The sequence below is a fragment of the Panthera uncia genome, chromosome E1 (assembly GCF_023721935.1).
Source record: "Panthera uncia isolate 11264 chromosome E1, Puncia_PCG_1.0, whole genome shotgun sequence".
In the NCBI taxonomy this organism is placed as follows: Eukaryota; Metazoa; Chordata; class Mammalia; order Carnivora; family Felidae; genus Panthera; species Panthera uncia.
Genome location: NC_064814.1, coordinates 20,690,488 through 20,710,800, shown reverse-complemented (window position 1 = coordinate 20,710,800; position 20,313 = coordinate 20,690,488). Strand labels below are relative to the sequence as shown.

Sequence of the window (20,313 nt, the reverse complement as noted above, 5' to 3'; positions counted from 1 at the left end):
CTGTAAAAGGGTTGTAAATATAATACTTCATACTTCATAGGTTTACTTTCAATAGTAAATAAGGAAATTTACTATTCACATACTTTCTAGCACATAGGAAACCAGTCAGTACAAGGAGCCATTTAGCTGAAGTGCAAAAGTTAAGTTTTAGGTGAAGACTCATCATGTGAATTATGCCGATTTCTGAGATGATCGTCCCTCGTCTACCCTCTATCTGCCCAACTTCTATTCTTTTTTGACTTGGGTGTCTAATTTTCAACCCTTAAAAGCTCATAGAGACTAACTCAGCACCGTGGGTTTTTCTTCCTTTTAGAATCTGATCATTTTTTTTTTTTTGTGAATGCCAGAAAGAACAATAAACAAATACCACGTGCCATGCTTAGCCAACCATCCATAACTACATACTCCCCACTGAGTAATTGGGCAAGAAACACATGGGAGGAAAAAAAAAACCAACAACCTATCAAGTAAAAAACATTTGGCAGGATTTTTCCACATAGGCTGTGACCTGTTTTCAGAGGCCAAATGGAATAAAAACAGTTTTAAAACAGGCAAACATTTGCAGAAGAGCTTTTGAAGGATTCTTAGCTGTTCTTCTAGACAAAAAGAGAACAGTGAATGAGAGGTGCTTCTAAGCTCCTCACTCATTGTCCTGACAGTAAGTCAGATTACATCCCACTTTGCATAAGGTAAGTAAGGCGTAAAGTGTACATATAGCCAATGCCAAACATTTTGATTGACATTGTTAAAACTATTTTATTGTTCTGATAGTTCTAAATTATTGTATGTTTTATATGGTAGACCTGATGAGTGATTTAATTTTGTAAACTCACTTATATAGTGTTTTAGTATGATAGTAAAATGGAAGAGAGACTCAGAAGTGTGTACGAATATAATTAATTTTCAGGGGGGCAGCTTCATATGTCTCTGGTTAGCCTTTTGAGAATTTGCTGAGTTTTACTTCTTGGGAGTGTGTTGGCATTAGGACAGGTTATTTTTCCCCGTGGCTTCTTTTTTCTTTTAAAATGTCCTTGTGGGTAGCTTATTGAGCTATTCAAACAGACCTCGAAGATAAATGTTTTGACTTAGAAACTTTCTCAAGTTAGAATTTATAGATTATTTTGATATTTATAGCTTTACCTTTTCTTTCATCAAAAAAAAAAAAGAAAGAAACAGAGGAGGTTCTCTGAACACTGTTATTATGTATAACATCAACATTTATTCAAATTAATTTAAACAACCAGAGTTCTGATACTGGCCAAATTCCAATCTCTGGAATTTCACATTGAAAATACAGAAGGATCCCTATTATACATCATGGTGATCTACAAATCAATTACTTCAATAATATCCACTGACATGTTTTTGGTTTCCCTTTGTATTTGTCTTACATTCTTACTACATAAAAGAGGACTCATGAATTTAAGAGGAGAAATTAGCTCTTTGGGTTCTAAGAATGACTATCATTGTTATTCGACTTTGCTTTTCTCAGTGGTTACCTAGATATTAAATAAGCATGCAAAAGTGTGCCATCCGATGTGCAGACTGCTGGTGGGCAATTCTCTGACCAAAAAAAAGAAAAGAAACGCACCCCCCCCAAAAAAAAACCCACCAAAACTGGATATGGTTTTATTTATTCTTTTTTTTCTTTAAGTAAAGAGCAAAGTGGTTTTTGGATTCTAAACATCTCTAACATCCTATTCCCTGATATACTTTAGATTGTTGTAATGTTGAGATTTGGCAGAAAAAAGTTACTTTTGAGACAAGAGAGGAAAGACCTCCTATACTGCCACCATCATCACTCATTGCCATGAGAGCCTGGAGAGAAATACTTAACCGCTGACAAGATAATTTACGTTTGTTAATACTTAATACTTAAAAACAAACCAAAAACCTACTGAATGTTTTTCTGCAGTCAAATAAGGCATCAAGTTAATGCACTTGAAGCTATGTTTTCAAAGTGGTCAGAAGCTTTTCTGTAATTGGGGTTATTTTGTCTTTTTTTTTTCCTTCTAGTTACTGCTGTGCAATATTTACTTCACCCTCTCTTTCCATGAACAGAAGAAAATGATTAAAAAAAAGATAAGCGTGTATCAACAAACTCAGGCCCTTTTATACAAGAATTTCCTTAAAAAATGGAGAATGAAAAAAGAGAGCTTATCGGTATGGGTCACAATGTCTATTTTCCCGTATTTAGTGAATGAAAACCATCATTTAGTATTATGCTGTTTGTGTTGTTTTTTTATGTTCACATTCCACAGGCTAGTTGATTTGGAGTTCTAAATAAAACATTTTGCAAATATTGCAGAATAAGATATAAGATATATTGCAGAAAAGGATAATACTTATGGTGAATTGATGAGATTTAACTGAAGGACTCAGATGATAGCTCCTGAAAAACAAAGTAACGTTTCATTTACTTTGATTTACTTCATTACTTTGATTTATGTTTCTGATTTACTTTGAGCCAACTTCAGTTTTGGGGGGAAAAAATGAAACAAGTTAGGCAAAATGAGATAGATTTTAAATGAGTAAACCATTGTACTCTACGGGGATGTTTGGATTAAGATTCTATTAATTAGGAGGGCTGAGCGAAAAAAATCTATGAGGAAAAATTAGGGAACTCTTTTGGGATCTTTTCAAGACTATGCTTTTTGTAAACACAGAGTGGTTTCAGGGAGCAGCCAGATTGATCTCTGTTAGTATCTTTGCATTCTGTTGAGTTCCTCGCATAAGGGCATAGACATTAGGGTGAAGACATTTGCTAAATGTTACCTTGAGATGTATCTGGGGCTGCCTTGGCCACGTTGAGGCTGTATTCTGTTTAAAAATAGCAAATAACATTTCACCGGGAGTTGGCAGAGTTCAGATCGTTGTTTGCTTTCTCTGTGAGTGCTCTTGAAATAATTCAGTTCTAATATTTCAGCTGCTGTATCGATGAGGGGTACATTTTTGGTAATCGCATCACCAGAATTTTAAAGGCAACTTATCAAAAATGTTTTAAATTTCAAAATGTAGAAATAAAGCCACATCCTATCCTATTGACCCACAACCCAGAGTTGACGAGGGTTGACCTCTTGGCAACTTTGCCTTCTTTATCTTTGTGTCTCTCCTCTTCAAGATATGGGGCGCCTGGATGGCTCAGTGGTTTGGGCTTCTGACTTCGGCTCAGGTCATATACTCTCACGGTCTGTGAGTTCGGGCCCTGCATTGAGCTCTGTGCTGACAGCTCGGAGCCTGGAGCCTGCTTCCAATTCTGTGTCTCCCTCTCTCTCTGTCCCTCCCCAGCTTGTGCGCTCGCTCTCTCTCTCTCTCTCTCTCTCTCTCAAAAAATAATAAATAAACATTTAAAAAATCCTTCAGCTAGAACCTACAAGAATTAAAAACCTATTCTACATAACTACTAATACACTTCACAAAATTAGCCAAAATTGCATACGATCATCTCAAGTTCAATTTTCTAAAATTTCCTGAAAAATTCTTATATAGTTAGTTTCGATAAGCCAGGAATCAATGAGACCATCTCATACCTTGTTGAATATTCATGTTCTGCATCTATCTGATTGCCACTCATGCTGTCATTTAATTCATTCCTTTGCCTTCTACGTTTCTTTAAACAGAAAATTAGGTTGAAAGATGGGATTAGCTTCAGGCTGAGCATTTTTGGCAGGAATATCTCATATGTGATGCTACGCACTTATATTGCATCACGTATGAGGGCATACACTCAATAGTGGCTCACTACTGGGGATGCTGTGTTAGTGGGTTAAGATCAATGTGCGTGTTTGATATGATTTCAGAGTTGTGTATTTTTGAAATTGGTATTTGGGGAAGGCAAAAGTCGGAGAGAGAAATGAAACTCAATGCTCAATGATAGTACTTTCTGTCCTCAAATGTGTTTGCATGTTTCTTGGTATCTGGACCACATCATAACTTGACTCGTTTTTTCTTTTGTGTACTGGAGGAATGGACAATAACATTGCTTCTTGGGCTATATTTTTGCATCTTTTCGGAATTCTTCAGAGCGACCCATCTTCCTGAACAGCCTCCTCGTGTCCTGGGACGTGTGGATGAATTTAATGACTCTGATCTGGTGGTGGCATATACCCCAGTCACTAATATGACACAGAGGATAATCGATAAGATGTCTTCAGCTTCGTTTATGAAAGGTGTGTTGCCCAATGACCAGTGTTTCATTATTATGCAATCTGCACATGTTTAACTTGAAGTTTATTGTGCAAATTGAGTTTATTTGCCTAGCCTATGGGTCAGTATTTCTCAACTGGGGTGAGGACCTTTATTCTATATGCCATGTGGGGGTTGGTGTAGGGTTACAGGTGAGGGTAGGTGGGTGAGAAGTGAAATCGGCTTAACCTGGGGTTTTTCAAATCACGCACACTCCCTTCAGCCCTCTCATCCTTGAAATCTGTGCTGTTGTGGGTCATCATTAGTGTATGTTCTGTACTCCAAAAAGTAAGGTGGGAATAGGAAAACAAGTTTGAAGCATATTCTAGATGATTTCACTTTTTATCCCCGACCACTTTCTTCCGTTTTTTTGTGATTCTTCATGGCAGCTTCTGGATCTCTGACTTCTGCCTGTCTCCCTTACCCACATCGGCCATGTGCTCTGACTGAACAGGGTTCATTCTACCCTGATCTGGTTTTCCATGCCTCCCCTATTTGGTCATTTACCACATCTCTTTTTAACTTGGGAAGCATTTCCAAAAGCCACAGGGGTTAGTCTCCCCGCCTGCACAGTGTAGGCTCTTTGCTGCCTTTTTAAAAAATGTTTATTTGCTTATTTTGAGACAGAGTGTGTGAGTTAGGAGGGGCAAAGAGAGAGGGAGAGAGAGAGAATCCCAAGCAGGCTCCCCACTGTCACGGGCTCGATCTCACAGACTGCAAGATCATGACCTGAACCAAAATTCAGAGTCAGGCACTTAACTGACTGAGCCACCCAGGCGCCTCAGCTCTCTGCTGCTTTTAGCCCTTGGAGTCTCATGGCCCACTGGGTCCATCTATCCTTTTCTAATAGAAGCCCGCAACTCAGCTGTCGTGCCAGCCTGTTCTGGTCATAGCTCCTCTCATGACACCTCATTCTACATTTGTCTGACTCGTGCTGTTCAGCCCAAATACTCATGTTTGGACCTTGACATTATTTGTATACCTCTAGAGAAAAGCAGTGAAATTAGCATTGTTCTCATAAAAATTCCACAGCCTTGAGGTACGTGCCTGGGTGGCTCAGTCAGTTAAGCGTTGACCTCGGCTCAGGTCATGATCTCATGGCTCATGAGTTCAAGCCTCACGTTGGGCTCTGTGCCAACAGCTCAGAGCCTGGAACGTGTTTTGGATTCTGTGTCTCCCTCTCTCTCTGCCCCTCCCCTGCTCTCACTCTTTCTCTCTCTCTCAAAGGTAAATAAACATTAAAAAAAAATTTTTTTTTAATTTCACAACCTTGCTTCATGTTTGGAAAGATGAGTAGTTTTGAAAGATATAGCTACACTATGAAATTGAGTATGTTCTCCTCTTCATGCAGACATCATCCTGAGTGAGCTCTAAGTACTGTGTTAAAATTAGAGAAAATTTTAGAACATAATACATGAAAGTATAAAAAAGTATTTAAATAGGAGATCATAAATTGGACATCAGAGGTTTCCAAATCTTCCACTAGGAATGGATTAATTATCCACTTATTGGATGGATTACTTCTACAGATTATAAACTCATCCCTTATGAACGTTCTGAGCTTAATTCTTACAAACGGTTCTTAACTCCAAAGAACCTGTAGGTGGACTGTAACTACTGGTTTTGAAAAGACATTATGTCATTTACCTCTTTTCACATATTTACGGAGCGTAAAACAATAGGAAAGACTTTCAGTAGGTACTTTGCGCCTACTCAGGGATGGTATGTGACGCCTAATAAACAATTACAACTTGGTTTTGTGTTCTCTAGTGACGAGCTGATATGATCCTTTATATTTTTTCATGTGCGGCAGGAAGAAAAACCATTGGGGTTGCTGATAAAGAAATGATGGATACAGTACTTTTAGAAAGCCATCATGAAATGGTGGGAGTTGTGTTTAACGATACTTTTTCATATCAGCTGAAGTTGAATTGGGCATATGGATTTTCAATTGCAGAAGAACACTCTGAATACTCAGGTAACTATAGAAGAATTATACAATCTGTTTTGCAACTTCATCAAATCCCCAGTTGGTAATGAATGATAGAAACATTGATCAAATAAAAAAAAAAAAAGTAATGTACTTTTTATTCCTGCACTTAGTGATCAGTCTTTCCTGTAGGAGGAGTCAAATGATTGTGGCCACCGTGCACTAATACGCTTCTTTCTGCCAGTTTTGCAGAAATGCTTTAAACATGCTCTAGACTGTATATCCATGGGCTCTGAGCGGGCCTGTAGATATTTCACTCTAGAGCCAAAGTGAAAGGTCTTAATCCCCATGTATTGATGGCATTGCACAACGACGGCATGTTTTTGTCTTTCCTTCAAGAACACTGTTGGGATATGCATGATGACATTTTTTGTTACGTGGCGAGATACTGGCAAAATGGGTTTGTGGCTTTTCAAACTGCGATTAATGCTGCAATTATAGAAGTAAGTGTCAAACTTAAGCGATCTGCTTTATATCTTCGGTATTTTCTATCTGCTTTATATCTTCAGTATATCTTCAGTATTTCCCTATCTTCTTCTGCCTCGCCCCCACACTCTTAAGGGATTGTTCTCTGCTTCTTATTCCCAGAGAAAAAGAAGCTGACGGATGGGAATATCCCCAACTTCACGACGCAAAGCCTGTTCAACTACAGACCCGCTACTCACAACACCCATCCTTTTCCTTCTACCTCCTCTCTAATGTCTTTCCTCAATTCACAGGCTGAATCCTGTTCCTTCCAACATTATCAGGAAGGTTGCTCAATGGCTTTTCCCTTCTGTCTCCTCTTTCTTCAACTTCCCCCTTTCCTCTAGAGTCTTCTCTTTGGGATCTAAAATTATTAATTTCTCCGCGTATTATCAGGACCTTTCCTTATTTCCTCCTCAGGCAAGTACTCTCTAGCTCCCTCCTCTTAACAGCTAAGTTTCTTGAAAGAGTTGTTTTCACGTAGGCCCGACTCAACTCAGAATGACTTCTGTCTCACACCATACCACCCAAATGGCATTTTCTTAGGTTGGTAACAACTCCCATGTTGATTAATGGCTGACATTTTTCATCCCTTATCTTAATTGATCTTTTAACTAAATAACATAGCCTTTACCTGGTCTTCGTGTACTTTTCTAGCCCTTCCTTTTCAGTCTTCTTGCCAGTGTATCCAACTTCATACTCATGCTTCTTTATATCTGTAGTTCCACACGGTTCTAACCTAGGCCATCTTTCTCCAACCTCTGTCCTTTCTCTAAACAATGTTATTCATTTCCATAACTTTAATTACAGTTTACATGCTGATTAAGTCGACTTGCAAACCAACAAACTTGTTCTAAATTTTTTTTAATGTTTATTTATTTTTGAGAGAGAGAGAAACACAGAGAGAGAGAGGGAGACACAGAATCCGAAGCAGGCTCCAGACTCTGAGCTGTCAGCACAGAGCCCGACGCGGGGCTCAAACCCACGAACCGTGAGATCATGACCTGAGCTGAAGTCAGACACTTAACTGACTGAGCCACGCAGGTGCCCCATAAACTTGTTCTGTAAGGGGCCAGATCATAAATACTGTAGGCTCTGGGGCCCAACGTTTACTGTGGCACGTATTGAACTCAGCTGTTGTAATGTGAAAGCAGCCATAGACAATAGGGAAATGAGCATGGCTCCGTTCCAATAAAACTTTATTTACAAAAACAAGTGGTGGACCAGATTTGGTCCATGGACCATAGTTGGCTAACCTCTGCTCTCGTTCTGTGTATCTGCTTGCAGAATATCTCTACTTTGATGCATCCTAAACAATTCAGACTAGTATGTTCAAAGCTGAATATGAGTGTTTTTCTCTTAATGTGGCCGAGCCTTTCAAAAGTTTTCCTATCTCAGTGAATGCCAAAGCTACCCCACCTGGGTGACCAACTAGAAACTGGGCAATTAGAGAAAATTTCCTCTGCCTCACCCATTACATCCAATCTGCCATCTAGCCCTGTTCATTCTAAGCTGAAATCTATGTACTTAACTGCACCACCAGCACTAGTCGAAGCTATGTTTTGGCTTTCGCCGTCTTTTATCTTTTATCACCTTTTGCCTGCCCTATGGGAGTAGTTTATTTCTTTGGCCCCATCTTCTTTCTCTCTCCCTCTTTCTCTCTCCCTCCCTCCCTCTCTCTTGCCATCAGCTTTGCTTCAAGGACCTGTCTCCTGTGCCTCTGACATTCTACACTCCTTTCCTTTGCACATGCTGTTTCCTCTGCCCAGATTTTCTTCTCTATCTTCAACTCTCCCCATGCCCCCCACCTTTATTTAGGTAGGATCATTATATACATAAATGTCATTTGTTCAGGGAAGCCTTGCCTGTGTTTCATCTCACGGCGCACTCTGCTTCTCTGTTAAGGCAATTGCTCAAGTATCATCAAACAATTGATTGTGCAGTGAGTTATCTGATATCTCCCCTTTCTTCTCGCCCCCCCCCCATGAAATATAAAGCGTCATGAGAGTGAGGAGTGTTCCTGTGGATCCCTGCTATCACTCCATCACCGATCATAGTATACTATCATAGCATGATAGACATCCAAGCAACTTCTAGAACAGCTCTTAGAAGTAATGTCAACTAATCCCAAAAGTCATCAAGACCGTTCTCATGATATTCATAGTTCACCATATCTTAAACAATGGAAATATGCAAATACTGAAGATGGAAAGAAGGAAAATGTGTCTGGTTTTCTAAGATATTTTTCTTTTTTGCTAATGTATCTTTCTATAGTTAAGGTAATGCATCTGTTTAACATCCCAATTTAGCTCACGACAAATCATTCTGTGATGGAGACGCTGACATCAGTTACTGGAATAAATATGAGGATGCCATCTTTCGTTTCTAAGGGAGAAGTTATAAATACGTGGTTTATTTTTATTTGTATAGTTTATTTCTCCCCTTTTGTATACTCTACATCATTAAACGTTACAAAGGAAAGAAAGAAGCATAAGAAGCTACTGGCAGTGATGGGTCTCCGGGAGTCAGCATTCTGGTGAGTTATGTTGCTTCTTTGCCTGTGTATCACCCCTTAAAAAAACAGAGAAACCCATTAGGTTATAAAAGAAAGTTAGATGCAGTCAGGAATTTTTGTTGTGTGCATTCAATTAAGCAATTCGCTCAGTTCTATTGCATTTTAAGATGCTGGCAGTTGAAAATAAGTAAGGACTGTGCTTATGTTTCCCAGAGTTGACGAATAGGAAATAGGGTGCTTGTTATCAATTAGCTATTGCCAGAAAAATGCCGTATAACGAAACACCCTAAGGGGCGCCTGGGTGGCTCAGTCGGTTAAGTGTCCAACTTCAGCTCAGGTCGCGATCTTGCATTTTGTGGATTCAAGCCCCACCTCAGACTCCGTAAGTGCAGAGCCTGCCTGGGATACTCTCTTCTTCTCTCTCTGCCCCTCCCCAGGACACGCATGTGCACTCTCTGTCAACGTAAATACATAAACTAAAAAAAAGCACTCCAAAACCCAGTAACCTCAAACACCAATCATTCATTCCTTCTCATTTGTCTGTGGCATGGCTGGAGGCTGGCAGATCTCGTCTGGGCCTGGCTGGGTGTGGATCCACATTTAGGTCTCACCCAAGTCTTCCCACGTGCCTCTCAACCTCCATGGGTCAGCAGTACAGCGACATATTCTCCTCTAATCGCAAAAGTGCAAGAGAGCAAATCTCACTGCACACGCACATTTCAGGCTCCTGCTCGAGTCATATTTGATAAGATTCCATCCATCAAAGCAAGTCATGTGGACAAATCCAAAGTCAAGAGGCAAAGAAGTATATTCTGCCCACTCCAAAACCAAAACAGGCCAAATAGCCAAGCCCAAGATCAGTGATACAGGTAATATATCCCTTCATGGAAGTGAAACAGGGAAGAAGGGAGTGAAAAATTTGAACAGCAAACTAATTTACCACAATGTTATTAAAACCAATTCATATAGGTGGTCAATAAAGATATTCTTTGGGTGGGACAAAGGATTAGATGAGACAATATGTTTAAAGTACTTAGCACAGGAGCACCTGGGTGGCTCAGTCGGTTAAGTGTTCGACTTCGGCTCAGGTAGTGATAGCACAGTTTGTCGGTTCGAGCCCCGTGTCAGGCTCTGTGCTGATAGCTCACAGCCTGGAGCTTCAGATTCTGTGTCTCCCTCTCTCTCTGTCCCTCCCCCCATTCATGCCCTCTCTCTCTCTCTCTCTCTCTCCCCAAAATAAACATTAGAAAAAACTTTAAAAGGGGCGCCTGGGTGGCTCAGCTGGTTGAGCGTCCGACTTTGGCTCAGGTCATGATCTCCCAGTTTGGGAGTTTAAGCCCCGCGTCAGGCTCTGTGCTATCAGCACAGAACCTGCTTTGGATCCTCTGTCCCACTCTCTCTCTCTGCCCCTACCCCACTTGCACTCTCTCTCTGTCTCGCTCCTTCTCAAAAAATGAATAAACATTAAAAAAGTTTAAAAAATAATTAAGTACCTAGCACAGACAGTGTTGGTGCTTATAAGGCACAAGGCGCATAGTAAAATGACTCTCTCTGTCTCCATTTATCTATTGACCCTTTTCCCATACACTTTGAGATAGCGTATAATACAAACAGTCATAGCAACAAACATTGAACTTAACATATTCCAGGGATCACTCACAGTTCATAGTGCTATGATCCTTATTCACAAGTAAGAAGACCAAGGCACAGAAAGGTAAGATTTTTACCTAAGAAAAATCCCTTCTTTTAGCCACTATGCTACATAAGTCAAAAAGATTAATAAAAGGAAATTAGTGACAAGGTGATATTTTTCCCTTGATAGAAAAAGCTGTTAGTGAAATGTGCCAACAGAAATGCATATCATATTGTCTTTAGTGTTTTTGAAAAAAGAAAAAGAAAAACGTTACGTATGGATCCAACTTTCTAAGTGCCTCAAATGGAGAAAAAACACAGCAGAAGGTTTTCCTGATATAGAACTGTCCAGGTTAGCAGGATTTACATTGGCTAGAGATTTTTAAAAATTGGCTACTCTTGTGTGCTATTGGGGAGAATGTTTGTGAATATGCTCTTCACCCTGGTTCTCATCAAAGATAAGGAAAAGAGATTTTTAAAATGAAATATTATGAATTAAAAAGTATGGCTTTGACAATCTAACTTCCAAGAGAATACCATTACCAAATGCAGGCATCCCAGTTATTGGAGTAAAACTGATTTATTTCTTATAAAGTCCCCACATTCTTGTATATTTTACACTCTTACGTTTTCTCCCTGATTACACACAAAATTTGCTATAATCTACTTAACCCAAATAAGGCTCAAGAATGCAGATTTTTCAAAATATGTGCAGAAATTTCAAAGGATCTCCAGAGTAATTTCTTCTATAAAACACTGTGAATAGATCATGAGAATTATTTACAGCACTCTCTTTATAACCATACATATCTGTTATATGAAATTCTAGCAATTTCAGTTCTATGAGCCATAATTATCTTAACAATTAAAAGAATTTGGTTTAAATAATACATGAATTATGATTAGCTCCTATTGGGACTAATTTTTTTTAAGAGGGTAGAACAGGGAAACAAAGGGATAAAACAAATGATTGAAAACAGAATTTTTTGCTTGATTTTTTTCCTTTATTAGATAATAATTAGCTGTTCCCCTAACATTCTTCAAAGATGACTGATTTTTTGAATACCATTAAAAACTCATGGATCTGAATATGCCTAATAGGATTCAAGCCACTATAATTATTATTCTTATTGAACCCTAAATTGTCCCATCTTTGGCCAAAGAGAGTCAAAGGTTAGTTTCAGATTCTTTTTGACAAGATTCCAAGTGGATTTTTTAAAAAATAAATTTCTTGCTACTTTGTGTGGCAAGATTTCTTTTAGTTGGCAAAAGTATGTCAAGAACGTTGCATACTGGGAGCGCCTGGGTGGCTCAGTCAGTTAAGCGGCCGACTTCGGCTCAGGTCATGATCTCACGGTCCGTGAGTTCGAGCCCTGCGTCGGGCTCTGTCCTGACAGCTCAGAGCCTGGAGCCTGTTTCAGAATCTGTGTCTCCCTCTCTCTGATCCTCCCCCGTTCATGCTCTGTTTCTCTCTGTCTCAAAAATAAACGTTAAAAAAAAAAAAAAGAACATTGCATACTAGAAATATTTTTTGGATATTTATTGGATTGGTCATTGTTTCTAGCCTTTGTCAACAGAAGAGATAGAATAATGATATGTATTCTACATTCTCATATAGAATAACACACACACAATTAAAGATAAGTGTCTTATGAATTCATACTGATAATTACAAGTCAAATATAGTTGAAAAGCATTTACTTAACCTCTCCCGTATTTCTACTAGGTCTCCTTTCCTTTGCACTGAGACATACAGAGAAGGTGAGAATTAGAATATCCCTAATTATTCATTTGTTTTATCCAGAAATATATATATATAATGGGTCTAACCATACGAATAGTATTACTTCAATACACTAACTGAAAACAAAGTACTGTTTTCCAACAGTCTCTCCCAATCCCCCCCCAATTGTTTATGCATCTATACTGACAGAATACAAAACACACTTTCTCCTTTTAAAACATCGTGTAGGGGTGCCTGGGTGGCTCAGTCGGTTGAGCGTCTGACTTTAGCTCAGGTCATGATCTCGCGGTCTGTGAGTTCGAGCCCCGCGTCGGGCTCTGTGCTGACAGCTCAGAGCTTGGAGCCTGCTTCGGATTCTGTGTCTCCCTCTCTCTCTGCCCCTCCCCTGCTCATGCTCTGTCTCTCTCTGTCTCAAAAATAAATAAAAACATTAAAAAATAAATAAAACATCGTGTAGTCTTAGTTCTACAAGTAACTACAATTTTTTCTAATTAAACATTTCATTTGGAGTGGATTCATACTCAGTTTTTTCCAATTTTATTGTAGAGAGAGAGAGAGAGAGAGTGAGCAGGAGAGAAGGAGAGAGAGAGAGAGAGAGAGAGAGAGAGAGAGAGAGAGAATCTTAAGCAGTCTCCATGCTCAGCTCAGAGCCTGTTGGGAGGCTCAGTCCCATGACCCTGAGATCATGACCTGAGCAGAAATCAAGAGTCAGACACTCAATTGACTGAGTCACCCAGGTGCCCCGATTCATACAAAGTTTTAAAGAAATTTGTAATGTATATTTATTTTTGAGAGAGGGGGAGAGGGGCAGAGAGAGACAGAAACACAGAATCTGAAGCAGGCTCCAGGCTGTGAGCTGTCAGCACAGAGCCCGACACAGGGCTCAAACTCATAAACCGTGAGATCATGACCTGAGCTGAAGTCAGACACTTAACCAACTGAGCCACGCAAGTGCCCCCATACTCAGTTTTAAGAAACACATTGCATGTCCTCTTTACCCAGTTTCCCCTAAGGATAACATCTTGCAAAACTATCGTATCATATCATAATACAGTTAAATTATGGACATTGATATAGTTAAGATACAGAACAGTTCCATTGTTCCATTATTATAGCCACATTCAACTCTCTTCTTTATCCCCCGACCCCTAACCCCTGCTAACCACTAATCTGTTCACCATTTCTATAATTTTGACATTTCAAGAATGCTGCATAAATGGAATCACATGGTTCATCACCTTTTGGAGCCTTTTTTCCACCCACTAAGTCCAATTTCCAAGTACAATTTCCAAGCACTTCATCCAAGTTTGTATTTATCAATGGTTCACTCCTTTTTCTTGCCAAGGACTATTCCATTGTAGCAATATCTCTGTTTGTTTGGCCATACCTCTGTGTAGCTGTTCAACCTTTGAAAAAGAGAGGAGTTGTTTCCGGTTTGGGAGTATTACAAATAAAGCTGCTATGAACCTTGATGTCCAGCTATTTATATGAACATAAGTTTTCATTTCTCTGAGGTAAATGCCCGGTGGTATGATTTCTGGCTTGCATGGTAATTTAGTTTTATAAGAAACTGCCGAACTGGTTTCCAGAGTGGATATACTATGTTATATTCCCACTCGCGATTTATAAATGACAAAAGCATGTATTATAGGAAATAATTGTATTTGAGTTGGTTCATGCTTTTATACATGTATTGGGATTTACATACGTCTAATATTCTTATTAACTCATTGAACGTAATATTGTCCATTGTCTCTCATTTCTTTCCTTTTTAACTAATTGTCATGTTTCACGTTCTCTTTACCCCAATCTATGACCAGCTCTTTAAAAAAAAAAATACTCTTAAGTATTAGGAGTAGATGTTTCCATGTACGAAGATTTACCCTGTCTTCAAAACTTAATTGAATAAGATTGTTAGGTGTTTAGTATTATAAAAGATTTTTAAAATTTCAAAGCAAGTAATGAGAGCATGAGAGGAAGACTATGATCTTGTTTATTGAGATATAATTGATATTTGATATTATATTAGTTTCATGTGCAAAACATAATGATTCAATGTTTGTATATATTGTGAAATGATCACACAGTATGTCTAGTTACCATCTATCCCCCACACAGGTTTACAATCTCTTTCTTGTGATGAGAACTTTAAAGATCCACTCACTTAGCAACTTTCAAGTAGATAATAGCATGTTATTAACTATAGTCACTAAGCTGTGTATTACAGTCCCATGACTTACTTTATAACTTGTCCGTCCTTTTTGGTCACCTTCACCCATCTCGCCTGCTCCCCACCCCCACCTCTGGCAACCACCAATCTCTTCTCTCTGTATCTATGAGTTTGTTTTTTGTTATGTGTGTGTTTTTTCTTTTAGATTCTACATATAAGCGAGACTATGTAAGATTTCTCTTTCTCTGTCTGACTTACTTTACTTAACATAATGCCCTCAAGATCCATCCATGCTGTCGCAAATGGCAAGATTTCCTTCTTCTTTCTGGCTGAATAATATTCTGTTGTGCGTATCTCTGTATGCCTATATAGATATCTCTCTTACCTATCACATTTTTTTGTCCTTTCATCCATTGATGGACAGTTAGGCTTCCACAGCTTGGCTATTGTAAATAATGCTGCAATAAATGGGGGTGCAGATCTCTTTTTGAGTTAGGGTTTTAATTTCCTTCAGATAAGTATCCAGAACTAGAATTGCTAGATCATTTGGTAGTTCTGTTGTTAGTTTTCTGAGGAACTTCCTTGCCGGGAAAGCTATAATCATTTTTTTCCCTCAGATGGTATTTAATATTAAGTCATGTTCTTTATATGTTTTGGATATTTTTTTTAAATATAAGTTATTATCAAGTTGGCTGACATACAGTATATAGAGTGTGCTCTTGGTTTGGGGGGTAGATTCCCGTGATTCATCACTTACATACAACACCCAATGCTCATCCCAACAAGCACCCTCCTCAATGCCCATCGCCCATTTTCCCCTCTCCCTCACCACCCATCAACCCTTAGTTTGTTCTCTGTATTTAAGAGTCTCTTATGGTTTGCCTTCCTCTCTGTTTGAAGCTATTTTTCCCCTTCCCTTTACCCATGGTCTTCTGTTAAGTTTCTCAAGTTCCACATATGAGTGAAAACATGATATCTGTCTTTCTCTGACTGACATATTCACTCAGCATAATACCTTCAGTTCCATCCACGTTGTTGCAAATGGCAGGATTTCATTCTTTCTCATTGCCAAATAGTATTCCATTGTATACATAAACCACATCTTCTTTATCCATTCATCCGTTGATGGACATTTGAGCTCTTTCCATAATTTGGCTATTGTTGAAAGCACTGCTATAAACATTGGGGTCCATGTGCCCCTATGGATTAGCACTCCTGTATCCTTTGGATAAAAGTCTATAATCATTCAAGCTTACCTTTCGTATACATGAAAATGCTATTCACCAGTGATAGTAACAACTTAATTTATGTACTACACAAGATTATAAAAAAGGATTTCAAATACATTATTTATACAAAGTGCTGAAAGGTCTATGTAAATATAAAAGGTACTTGGCAGTTTATTAGTATTTCATGAAAGGCCAGTTTTCAAAAGCGAGAGCTATTTTCGTGTTTAAACATACCTTTCCATTTTTTTCCACAAATTTTCACAAACAACCATGCTTTGGCTACAGTGATATAGGATCACCATTGTACAGCGCTAATGCCCATGAGACCTTTTGCCTTATTTTAGTTCTGTGCTTCCTAGGTGCACTGTGGTCTTCTAATTCGTAAAAGCAATGTGCTGACTGGTTAATGTCAAAAGTCACAGGAGGACAAAAGAAAATGATTAAAAAAATGAGCTTTACTTAAATATGAGAGATTTCAATTAAACATTAAGAAAAGTTTTATACCAAAAGGAAGTTTAGTATAAGGAAGTTTAAATGTGAGATTAATGTATTTCCATTTCATATTTCTTTAGTCACTTGACTGCAAGAATCAGATTATACATCGTTATATGAATGTTTCAATTCGTTCAACAGTTGGGAAGTAATTATAATAACAGCGAAGCTTAAGGGTTCATGCGCAGTATCTTGTTTAATCCTCGAACTGCCCTTATGAGGCAGCTTCCATGTTTCACTCCCTTTCATAGATGAGGATGAGAAAGGAAAAGTCACTTGCCCATAATCACATGGTTAGAGAGTGCACAACCACAGTTTTGGAGTGAATTTGACCTTGGTGTGTTTGCTCTCAGAACTTGAACTCACAACCACTGTGCATGTTCTATTGCCTCTTCAAACATTTGTATGTGCGTGATATTCTGAATTAACAACTTGTTTCTACCGTAGGCTCTCCTGGGGATTAATGTATGCAGGCTTCGTATTTATCCTGTCCATTGCTATGGCTCTGATCATAACGCTGAGCAAAACTGTAGTGATTGTTGGCTTCCTGGTGATCGTCACACTCTTTGTCCTATATGGCCTGTCCTTGGTGAGTGGACAACACGTATCTCTTTACCTGCTTCGCGTCTCAGATATGTGAACAAATGACGTTTCTTCAGGATGTTGGTATGGCATAGTCACTAATTTGATATCATGTTTTCTATATGTTTTGAGAGAGTTTGTTGACAATGGGAGCAACTGATTAATCGAAATGATTCCCAAAGGGAAAAAAAATACCAATTGGCACTCTTCTTTCTTCCTTCAGATAGCATTGGCTTTCCTCCTGAGCGTGTTGATAAAGAAACCTGTCCTTACCAGTTTGGTCGGGTTTCTCTTCACTACATTTTGGGGATGTCTGGGATTCACTGTATTGTACAGACAACTTCCTTCATCTCTGGGATGGATCTTAAGTCTTTTTAGCCCCTTTGCCTTCACTGCCGGAATGGCTCAGGTAAAGAACACAATGATTTTACGGTTTTACTTATTAGATTTTCAAAATGGAAGAGTTTGGTACTTCATGAAACTTAGTGACCAGTCACTCTCTATTTCAAGAAGTTCTGCTGTATTCTGTTGTCAGTTCTCATCAAAGTAATAAACAAGGCACATGGATCATTTGTAAAATCCTAGAAAATATAAAGTAGAAAAATAATTGCCTGGTATCCGACCACGCAGTTTTACTGATGTGTGTCCCCATTTAAATTTTTTTAAATGTTTTTATTTATTTTTGAGAGAGAGAGCTAGTGAGGGAGGGGCAGAGAGAGAGGGAGACAGAGAATCCCGAGCAGGCTCCGCACTGTCAGCACAGAGCCCGTCGCGGGGCTCAAACTCACCAACTGTGAGATCGTGACCTGAGCCGAAGTCAGGCGCTCAACTGACTAAGCCACGCAGACGCCCCTGATTTGTGTGCCCGTTTTAAAGAGGCAGTTAAGTGTGGAGGTTATGAGTAATAATGAGTAATAAGTGGAGACCGAGTGCAGGAATCAGGCTCAGCTCTGCCCAGGTACCAGCTGGGTAACCTTGCTTTCCGTAGCTTCCCTTTCTTCATCTGTAGAATGGGGATGTGAGTAGAAGGCACCTCGATCTGTAGAATGGGGATGTGAGTAGAAGTCACCTTTATACATGGGGGTAAATGTGAGGGCTGAGCGTGTTATTGTACTCGCATAATGCTAGAGCAGTCCCTGACACATGCTGTGGGAATGCGAGCTATTATCTTTATTATCTTTAAAATTAGTCTCTTCGAGTCTTCAATATTTGTTTGATCCTATAATGTTTCCACAATATCTTATCCTCAGCATTTTTATATTTCCTTTAAATGTCTTCTAATTTCACTGCCCACTCTGAGTTTCTCTTCCTAGAATATGTTAGTTTTGTCCACTTCTCTAAATCTCCTTCTTCAAACCTTCTGTGATAATCAATTAGTCCGTCAAGTTTCTATTCTTCGGTTGTTTGACTTTCTTCTATAGCATTTCCCACTCTTGTGACAATTTTATTTGTAAAAAGCAACACTACTAACAAGTTCACTGTGCGTGTTTGAAAAAAAGGCTATTAAGATATGAATTATATTTGTCTAGGCAGCACCACTTAATTAAAAAAACCTTTAGCTTTATGGGTTCATCTAACTGTTATTTTATTCTTTTTAATGTCAGATTTCACACATGGATTATTACCTGATGGGCATTACTTTTCCTGATCCGTCTGGAGAGTCACACGTAATGATGGTTACTTTCTTCATTTTGGCACTTGATACTCTTCTCTATCTGATACTAATGTTATATTTTGAGCGAGCTTTGCCTGGTAAGTAATATTGTGGTTAAAGCTGAATTTAGAGCAATTTTGCTTCTTGTAAGGCAATGTCTTAATATTTGTCTACTTGTGATTTAAGAAGCCTTTCTGATGGCAGAGAAAAGGAAAAAGTTTCAAAAGAATAACATCTCCTCGCTTTCATCCCACTACTTAATGGTCTGACCAGAATTAGTTGGTTAAAACATTTTGGTTAAAAATAACTTGTATTTGTTTTGGGTTTTAATTTTTATAAAGGTAGGGTGTGTGTGTGTGTGTGTGTGTGTGTGTGTGTGTGTGTGTGTTGTAGGTGGGAAAGAGAAAGAAATAACTATAACAGCTATTGATTATGATGATGCTTTTTAGTGCCTGAATTGAACTAATGGACGATAAGATAGTTCATTAAACAACTCTTGCTAATATTTGGCTCTAGGAAACGTGTTCTTCTGCATCTCAAGAATATGAAGGAAAAAACACAGTTAAATAAAGTTAATGGATGACCTCTTCTTTTCCTTCTTTTCATGACCTTTTTAATGTTTATTTTTAATGTTTCTTTATTCTCGAGAGAAAAACAGAGCATGAGCAGGGGAGAGCCAGAGAGAGAGAGGGAGACACAGAATCTTCAGGCTCCAGGCTCTGAGCTGTCAGCGCAGAGCCTGACATGAGGCTTGAACTCATGAACTATGAGATCATGACCTGAGCTGAAGTTGGACACTTAACCGACTGAGCCACCCAGTTTGATTTTGTTTTAATGTTTATTTATTTTTGAAAGAGAGAGAGAGAGAGCATGAGCAGGGGAGGGGCAGAGAGAGAGACACACACAGAATCTGAAGCAGGCTCCAGGCTCTGAGCTGTCAGCACAGAGCCTGATGTGGGGCTTGAACTCACTGAAGCTGGAGATGATGACCTGAGCTGAAGTCAGATACTCAACTGACTGAACCACCCAGGCACACCTCTTTTTATGATCTTTTACAATCAGGCTAATGAGAATGCTTTTAACGGTGTTACAAAAATTAGTAAAATAAACTCTACAAATGACTTTTAAATTATTATCAAATTATTACCAAATTCCTACATAGAATGCATATATAATCCCAGGAACTAATATACTTCTATTCCCTTTTGCCCACATAAAATCTATAAACTGTAGTCATCCATAATTCCTTCTCATGTGTCAGAGTATGAATAGGTCTGTCCTTTTCAAACCCTATTATTATTTTTTTTAAGTTTATTTATTCATTTATTTAGGGAGAGAGAGAGAGTGCCCAAGCAGGGGAGGGGCAGAGAGAGAGGAAGAGAGAATCCCAAGCAGGCTCCACACTGTCAGCGCTGAGCCTGATGTGGGGCTCGAACTCACCAACTGTGAGATCATGACCTGAGACGAAACCAAGAGCCAGAGCCTTAACTGACTGAGCCACCCAGGTGCCCCTCAAACCCTATTATTTTGGTGTCTTTCTTTACCTCGTTTCTAATCCAGGTATTCTATTTTTAAAATATTTATAGTTTCCTTTCAGACTTTTATTTTTCCTGTTCTTCACCTCTATTGCACTATTATTTTAGGATTTTATCCCC

General features: G+C 38.8%; 1 protein-coding gene across 1 annotated transcript in view; it reads left to right on the top strand.

The window, feature by feature from the left end:
* The first annotated feature begins 601 nt into the window (after nucleotides 1-601).
* The window catches only part of ABCA10 (ATP binding cassette subfamily A member 10), a 70,642-nt gene continuing 50,930 nt past the window's right edge, over nucleotides 602-20,313 (top strand). Inside the window, exons 1-8 of the mRNA XM_049636418.1 lie at nucleotides 602-2,163; nucleotides 3,965-4,169; nucleotides 5,999-6,163; nucleotides 6,515-6,618; nucleotides 8,950-9,176; nucleotides 16,870-17,011; nucleotides 17,228-17,413; nucleotides 18,609-18,756. Coding sequence (XP_049492375.1) covers nucleotides 2,068-2,163; nucleotides 3,965-4,169; nucleotides 5,999-6,163; nucleotides 6,515-6,618; nucleotides 8,950-9,176; nucleotides 16,870-17,011; nucleotides 17,228-17,413; nucleotides 18,609-18,756 — 1,273 coding nt within the window. The 5' untranslated portion in view covers nucleotides 602-2,067. The remainder of the gene's footprint in view (nucleotides 2,164-3,964; nucleotides 4,170-5,998; nucleotides 6,164-6,514; nucleotides 6,619-8,949; nucleotides 9,177-16,869; nucleotides 17,012-17,227; nucleotides 17,414-18,608; nucleotides 18,757-20,313) is intronic.